The sequence below is a fragment of the Gavialis gangeticus genome, unplaced genomic scaffold (assembly GCF_001723915.1).
Source record: "Gavialis gangeticus isolate Ggan-Ray unplaced genomic scaffold, GavGan_comp1, whole genome shotgun sequence".
NCBI lineage: Eukaryota > Metazoa > Chordata > Crocodylia > Gavialidae > Gavialis > Gavialis gangeticus.
The window spans coordinates 6,377,742-6,385,763 of NW_017728996.1; the positions used below are offsets into that span (position 1 = coordinate 6,377,742).

Genomic DNA, 8,022 nt, shown 5'->3' on the forward strand with positions numbered 1-8,022 from the left:
CCCCCCCCCCCCCCGACAAGCCACGTCTCCATCTTGCATACAGCCCTGGCTGGGCAGTGCATGCCCCAGGCCTAGCCCCACTCCCTCCCTCACCGCATGGGGCACTGATCTGCCCCGCCATGCCCCTTCCCTCCGTCCTTCCCTTCCACCACAACAGACTTTACCAGCTGCATGCATCTCTCCAAGCTGCCGGGCTGTGCTTCTCACTGGCTGCATGATGTGCTGTGGCTGTGTGTATGCAAGGGCATTTATCGGCCAACTTATTTATTGGCCGCATCAGGCTAACTTCCGATGCAATCAATTTTGTTGTATCGGTGCCGATCCAATGTCGGACCGATGTATTGCTGCACCTCTAGTGAATAGCCACACGTCTATCTAGGTGGCACATCCAGTGCCTACCACCAGCTGTTGTGGCCTCCGATGAACCACATGATATAATGACCCAGTGTCCATGGTTCATGACAATAACAGTCCCAGTTTACTGTATGATGAGGCCTGGAAAGTCTCTCCAGCCAGAATGGTATGAGACATTTGTCCTGCACCTGCAGGTCATCCAAATTGTACCATTTACTGTTGTGTATCTTTTTGGGGGGTTATTTTTGTTGTTGTTTTTGTTTTGTTTTGTTGGGGGGGTGGTTTTGCAAGCCAAACATATGTAGACAGTTTAGCTGTTATCTAACTGTCTAAAAGAAAACAGCCTCCCAAGGACAGAATCAAAAGAGAGAAAGCATCAAGGATGATGTGTGTGATTCAAGCATTTTGTACACTCGCCTGTTAAAAAAGAAAGAGAATTATTGGGGCTGTTCTATTTTATATTCCTGAATTACTCTTTTGTGGGGAAGAAGGTGTACAGTGTTCTCGAGAACAATTCCTCGGCTCAGGATGGGACTGCTATGTTCCATAAGTGTGACTATATAACATTCTTGAGCAACTCTTATTAGTTTCTGGATCTTTCCAAATTTTCTAATATGATGTCAGGATTTCACCATCTCTTTGCTTTTTTGGTTCCATTATCCCTTCCCTCTGTCCATATCCAAAGAGTTTATTTTGTAAGTGGTATCGAAACAGCTTTACCTTCTTATCTAGGGCAAACACAAACTTCCCACTTGCTCAAGTTATTCCTTTCATATGATGCCAATAATTTAGGCAACCTTGGGGCAGGAGAGCTGTTTGAAATGTCAGTCCATGCTTTTTCTATTCCTACTGAGTTTGCTTCTTGAACTCACTCAATCAAAGCTATGTTAGCCGTTTTCAGCCCAGTGTTGCTTTCTGAATTCTGCCTCTCAGTATTGCAGAGTAGTCATCTAGACTTCCCAAGAGGTGTTGGGTTTTTTGTGTGTGAATAAAATCTCAGTTGATTTCTTCATTATTTTAAAAGTGTCTTTTCTGTTTAAAAACAAAAATGTGAGATTTTTCTTCAATATTGAAAAAAATGTTGCTGCAAAATGGAATAATGTCTAAGCATACCTCCAGAAGATTGAAAGGGTTTGGGTTTTTTGGGGGGTTTTTTGTCAAACAGAATTTTGCTAATGCAAAACTTTGTAAACAAATGAGTTGGAAAGAAAAGAGAATGTTTAACAGTCATTCTTGCAAGCTGACTGTTTGTTTTAGCCTTCTCTTTTGATCTTTGTGGGCGTAATTTATATAATGCTGTTGCAATCAAATATGCAGCAGGCAGAAAATACTTTTTGTGAAAGTCCCTGGCAAGTTTTATGATACAGTGCTAAATTTTCAAGTGGAATGTATTGAATAAAGAGGCAGTGTTGTTGTTGTTGTTGTTGTTTGATGTATACCATTTGCTCTCTGACGCATTGTTTCCTGGCATGACATCCTTCATTTTCTTCACCCTGTCAATTTTCTCATTATAATAGGGGGAGTTTCAGATCTTGGAAGTAACTCATCGTCTAAAGAAGAAGTTAGGCAAGGGAAACCCTCTGTTGAAGATAACCAAGAACAAAAAGAGGACAAGAAAGAGAGTGATTCCAGCTCGTGTACGTTCCTTATAAATGTTGATAATCAGTTTGTTGTAGATAAATGTAGATACTCTGACACCCAGTATGCGACTGTATAGTCGAGAGCTGCCAGTGTCTTCCGTAATTGAGGTTAAAACGCAAGCTTTCCACAAACAGTTTGTTTTCCTGTTTTTCTCAATCTGTGTAGCTTCACCAGATCTAAAGCTAATCTAATATACCTACCATTTTATAGGCCTGGCCTTATAAGTAAGGGGTAGATTTGCATGGAAGTTTTCAGGCAAAGTGGATAAGCGATTTTAGAGGGCTGGTTGCCCCAAACACTGCTAAGATCTCACTGCTTCTATGTTTTTAATTCTTTTGTGATGTCATAACTCAGCTAGGCCTCAAGACTTGGTTTGATACCCCTACCAAGTTGTGCATTGAGCATTGTCACAGTAACAGCATTTTCACTGCAGCTCCTTAGCACCATACGTCGATTTGTGCAGGCTTTGAGCAATCCATGCTGATCTGCTCTGTTCTTAGTGCCCCGTGTTCTTTAGCCAACATGGGTAGGGCTACAAGACTCCTAAATGATGGGAGTCAGTCCTGAAGGGAGATCCACAATATTTCCCTTAGAGCTTGCATAGGGAATTGCAAATAAAAGAAATATGCAGCTTGTTCAAGCATCCAGTGTACTTTATAATCCTTATTTAGACCACAAGCTCCAGAGAGACCCCACTTATCCACAAATATAACCAAGCAACTCTGTGCAATTCCTAATCTCTAGGAGAATTCCAGAGAGGTGAATTCTGAGACCCTCCATCACGAGATTTGCATTCACTGCCATCCTAGACCCATAAGAAAGCTTGGGAGTGGTGAATGTGGTGATTCTCTTCTATTGATTCTTTGTGGGATGATGTTCCAGGGGGAGCCAGTGACCCCACATGGTCTATAGTTAGAAGGTATTTCTTTAACTTCTTAAAAACAGACCAAAAATGCTACCATGGGATTAAGATTAAATAAAAAAAAAAAAAATCTCAGTTTTTAGAAAGGAAAAAAAAATTAAGAGGGATTTAAAAAAGCAAACCTTTAGAAAACCAGAAAATTCGAAGTTAAGAGCAAAAGATAAGCAGAAACTGAAAAATAGGAGCGACAGGCATGGAACTGCATGGGTAAGGCTGGTCCCACTGGAGTCCTCTAGCTGTGCTACTAACTTCGCTGACCATGTTTTGGTTGTCTCACCTGCTGGAAATACTCAGTTGAGTGCAAGCACTCTTGAGCTCCTTGCTAGATGCGCAATACCTGTTCTGTGTATGACACCATGATGCACCTTTCTAGAAAATTTGCCCTTACCCACAGATGCTTTTAAGAACTGTACCCATATGTATTTGCTTGGTTACCTCTCGTGAAATGAGGGCCAGTGGCAGTCCCTGGATCCTCATTGAGGCAGGGCCAGTAGTCCAAAAACTCCTGCAGGGGAGACGGGAAAAGGTAGCAAGCACCCTTTTGGTTTCTAATCCTGCCTTGGGATCATAGGTGGGTGGATTCTGTCTTGTCCTCCCCAACACCAGGGTTTTGTCATGTGAACCCAGATTGCTCAGGCTCTGTTTGAAGGATTATGGAAGAGAAGCAATTCTTGCTTAGTGCAGTGCTGCTTTGTCAACTCTTTTTATTGTCAAACAGACTGAGCTGAATGTTTAGCAAAGCAAATATGCATTAGAAACATCAGCTTCCTTTTGCTTCTTCAAGTGATGAATTTTCAAGTCTTTTGAAATACCTTAGTTTTAATTCCCTTGCGGATAAATGATTTTTTTATCTATTTCACCATTGCTCAAATAAAAAATGAACAAAAGTCCAAAAACCTGCATTTTTGCTTGAGGCAGAAAAACTTGAATTGCACCTGGAATATTACCAAGACATTTTAATTCCAACTTGTATAGCTAATACAGTATGAAGACCTTTTGATTGATTGATTGATTGATTAATTTTGATTTTTGGCTGAATAAATGAAAGCAATGTTACAGTGATCCTGAACTGCGAAAGCAAGGCAGTGGATAATGCAGTAATATATGCAGAGAATCTATAGGTCTTTTTTTATTTCACCGAGAGTTGTAGGTACTCAGCAGCTCTGAAAAGCAGACTTTGTACCTCTAACAACTCCATCAGTTATGGTCAAATGTATTGGCCACTCTTACTTTTGGTAGACATTCATCCAGTTATCAAATGGATATGTTTTATGAAGTTTTTTCTCCCTGCTTTCTGCTTTAGGAGCAAATATTTAAGCATTTTTGTTTTTCTTTGAAACAAAATACAGAAGTTTTTATATTAAGCTTTTATCCAGGGGCAGAGGGGGTTGTTATTTGTCACTAAGCAAAATTAAAACCTAATAGTACGTTATTAAAATGTGTTTGTTACATCAACAAATTTGATGCTAAGATTTTACTGCTATTTACTGTTCAAAACTTCTGCTAGTCTTTGGGGAGGAAAGGACTAAAAATCAAAATTTTATTTGAGCAATTCTAAAATTGCACATAAAAAGTAGAGAATAGAGCTGGCTGCTAGAAAGTCTGCTTTTGTTCCATGTCCATAGATCTTAACACACCCAGAAGGCACCATTCTTATCACTGAGCTTGACTTTTTGCTTAATGTAGGCCAGAGATTTCCACCATATTTATCTTTTTTCATTGAGTTTTGGGGTCTTGAAAAATGATAACAAATCATATTTTGATGGGGCTCTCACCACTGAATTTGTCTAAAATATATAATTTATAGTGTAATTAGCCTTTTTGTAGTGCAGGAATCTTGTCAAACATTCCCACACACAAATCCATGCGTCTTCAGTCTCCCGCATCTCAGTCGAGTGCAGCTGGACAGACCACCACATTCTGCTGTTCAGTTAATATTTCCTGTAGGAAAAATGCCCAGATTTGAAAATTTTGCTGAGTTTACCTCCCAGCTCATTAACCTGTATATATTTTCTTTTTGTATGCAGTATCTGAGGCAGAGAGTGCAAAAGGAAGCGGCGACTGCCTTCCTAAGCTAAATTATCAAAATTCCAGTAGTGCAAAACCTGCTTCCAGCATAGTGCGGCTCAGTGGTCCCATTGACAAGTCTGACAGCATGCCAGGAGAAATGGGCACTGGTGAGTTCAGATTGATATATTTCGCATCTAACACTTTGTGCCCCTTTAATAAATTATTATTTATTTTGGAGTTGCTTCACTGCTGGGTTTATTTCTTTGTAGTTCAGAATGGGCTACAGAGCACAGTATTAACAGTTCTCCTGTCTAGCTTTTTATTGGTATTGTTCTAATTTGTTTCATTTGTTTTTTAAGTATGCTAATTACTGGCTTCTGTCACAGCAACTGTCCTGTACGCTGTTGTGTCCCCCTCTCAAAGATCATTTTAATGCTGCTTTGGACTTAGATCACGGAGGTATAGAAGCTTTTCATTTTCTGTTCAAATGCCATCATGCATGTGATCTTCAGAAAAGACAGTCTCTCAGTTCTCTTCCACGCCTGCAGCATGGCATCAACTCTGCCACCTTCACCACTTTATTGGCCAAAAATAGGAGGGGATCCAATGACAGTTAACATAAACAAAAGGCTTTTTAACATCTTCAGCAGGAGTTAGATTGGGCCACATGTCTATAAATGCTTGGTTCAAGCAGAAATCGTTTTTTAATATTACGATCTAATTTCCAGAATTTTTCTCTTTCCTGTTTGGCTTTTCTGGTCATCTTTCCTCTCAAAATTCAATAAACGTTGTTTCCTTCTGGCTCTTGCTTGTGACCGCCTATCGAAGGTTCACAGCTAGTAAAATTAAATGAAGCTTCAACTGCTTTTACAAGTGTTTTAGTGATGTCAAATCTAATTATACTAGCAGTATCAGCTGTGCTTGACATAGTGTGATATGTCTTGGTTTCAGGTCTCTGGATTCTCGTGGTGTGGCAAAGCTAAAAAGATCTCTTTGACTTTCAGCCTTCTCTCCTTGGCCCTATTATAATTCACCATATTAGAAAACACCATATGGTTTGCCATCTGGAAAGGTTGTTTTTATTGACCTCAGATATCAAACCACTCTTTAAATGGCTTTCTCCAAATGAGGCTGAGAGTCTGAGAAATTATTTATTGCTGCTTGCAGAAAGCTTTGGGATACTATGACTTACAGCCCCTCTGACCCCTAGCCCTGGTTTTTCTGTAAGTTCACACTGAGTGCATCTTTTCGTTCTAATTTCCAACTGCTTCAGAGCATAGACATCTGTAGATCAGAAGTAGTGGAGAAAGCTGTGTGTATTGTGTAGAGTACAAGTCCTCCTCCACCTTCTGAAGCCCCATTCCCTGGTCTAGAGGTGAACATTTGCTGCAAGGAGAACATGGCTGCACTGCATTGAAGGAGCCTCGTGGAGAAGGCCCAGCCTGTTGGTGCAAAGGACGTTCAGTCTGAGCATCTTAATGATGGTGTGCAGAACGTTCCCGTCTGCATCTCCACAGCTGCACGTGCAAACAGCTGGGCCTGGTTCCTCTGCAAATGAACCAGCGCACCCCTCATTCACGTGAGGCACAGTGAACAGCCCATGGTCACACTCAGCTGTATGAACACTGACAGATATGTACATTAAAGGTTTTTTGTAATTTTATCAAGTTCTTGTTATGGGGTAAAAATAAAATAATTTGCTTGACTTGTTTTCCAGAAACCTCAGCAGGGTTGTTGTTCAGATCCTCTTTTGAAGATACCAACGGAGCAGAAATTATCCACAGTAAAACCTTAAGAAAGAGACATAAAAGTGCAGTGGAATCTGACCTAAAACAGATGGCATGGGCAAGCAGGAACCGCAACCTGAGTGGAGATGCCCTCATGGGGCTCATGATCAACAGGATTAATCAGGAAGCAAGCGCTGGAGAGATTGTTGAAAAATTAGGAGCTGATGCAAAAATCCTATCCAATGTGTTCCAGAAAAGCATAAGGCCAAATACCCTCGACATCAGGAAGTCATCATTAGGCTCCGAGAGAGAGAGTCTGGAGAAGGAATCCAGTGATGAGGATGCACCTTTTGATGGCAGTTTCATAGACAAAACGGAGTCTCCCGTTATCTTTGATCTAGAAGACTTGGATGCTGAACCTGAGCCTAAAACAGTAAAATCTTCTATTGAGAAACTAAAGAGGCTGCAACGGAACAGTAGCTTTCCAGTTAAGCCAATTGAAAAAACAGATGTTGAAACTGGATTTGATCCTCTATCCCTGCTGGTGGCTGAGACAGAGCAGCAGAAAGAGGAGGATGAGGAAGACGATGACAGAAGTGTTTCAACCCCATCTGCGAGGCGAGATTTAGCTGAAGAAATAGTAATGTACATGAATAACATGAGCAGCCCGTTGACAAGCCGCACACCAAGCATTGACTTGCAAAAGACTTATGAGGACAAAACTACTAGTAAGAAGAGTCCCACGGCAGCCCAGCCTTGCAGAAGATCCAGCCTTCCCCAGAACTCCCCCAGGCCAAGTCTTACCAAATCCAGGAGTTATCATCCTAAACATGAAGCACGGGCAAGGGACAGGCTCTGGTCCTCTCCAGCTTATTCTCCAAACAGTCCAGCAAGGGAACAGTCTCAGGATATGGCTGGCACTTTAGCTCTAGTATCTTCACCCTCCTTCAACTTGGATACACTCTTAACCCCCACATTTGATGTTCTAAAAAGCAGCATGTTTTCTGCTGGGAAGGGGGTTGCGGAGAAGGCTAGCAAGTGGTATTCCAAGTTTGCTATGTATGCTGCATCCTCCAAGGTATGTTTTCAGATACTTTTAGATATTTTTTTAAAGAAGGACAAATCTGTGAAGAAAGGGCTCAGAAGCTATAGAGTAGGGCTGGGCAAAGCTTCGGTAGCTGATTTGATTCGGGGACTGAATCTCCGAATCCAAATTGAATTGGGATATCAATTAAAAGCTCCAAATTGATTCAAAGTATCCAGATCGATTCAGAAAAGCTTCCAAAAAGATTTGGCCACTTTGGAGATTCGGCTATAGACTAAACAGGCAGCTGACAGCTGCCTCCAGCTGGTATGTCTGTGTTGGGG

General features: G+C 41.2%; 1 protein-coding gene across 3 annotated transcripts in view; it reads left to right on the forward strand.

Moving 5' to 3' along the window:
* The window catches only part of DENND4A (DENN domain containing 4A), a 131,120-nt gene that overhangs the window by 95,316 nt on the left and 27,782 nt on the right, over positions 1 to 8,022 (forward strand). For all 3 annotated transcript variants that reach the window (XM_019503964.1, XM_019503966.1, XM_019503965.1), the window contains exons 20-22: positions 1,872 to 1,991; positions 4,945 to 5,094; positions 6,645 to 7,732. In XM_019503964.1, coding sequence (XP_019359509.1) covers positions 1,872 to 1,991; positions 4,945 to 5,094; positions 6,645 to 7,732 — 1,358 coding nt within the window. The remainder of the gene's footprint in view (positions 1 to 1,871; positions 1,992 to 4,944; positions 5,095 to 6,644; positions 7,733 to 8,022) is intronic.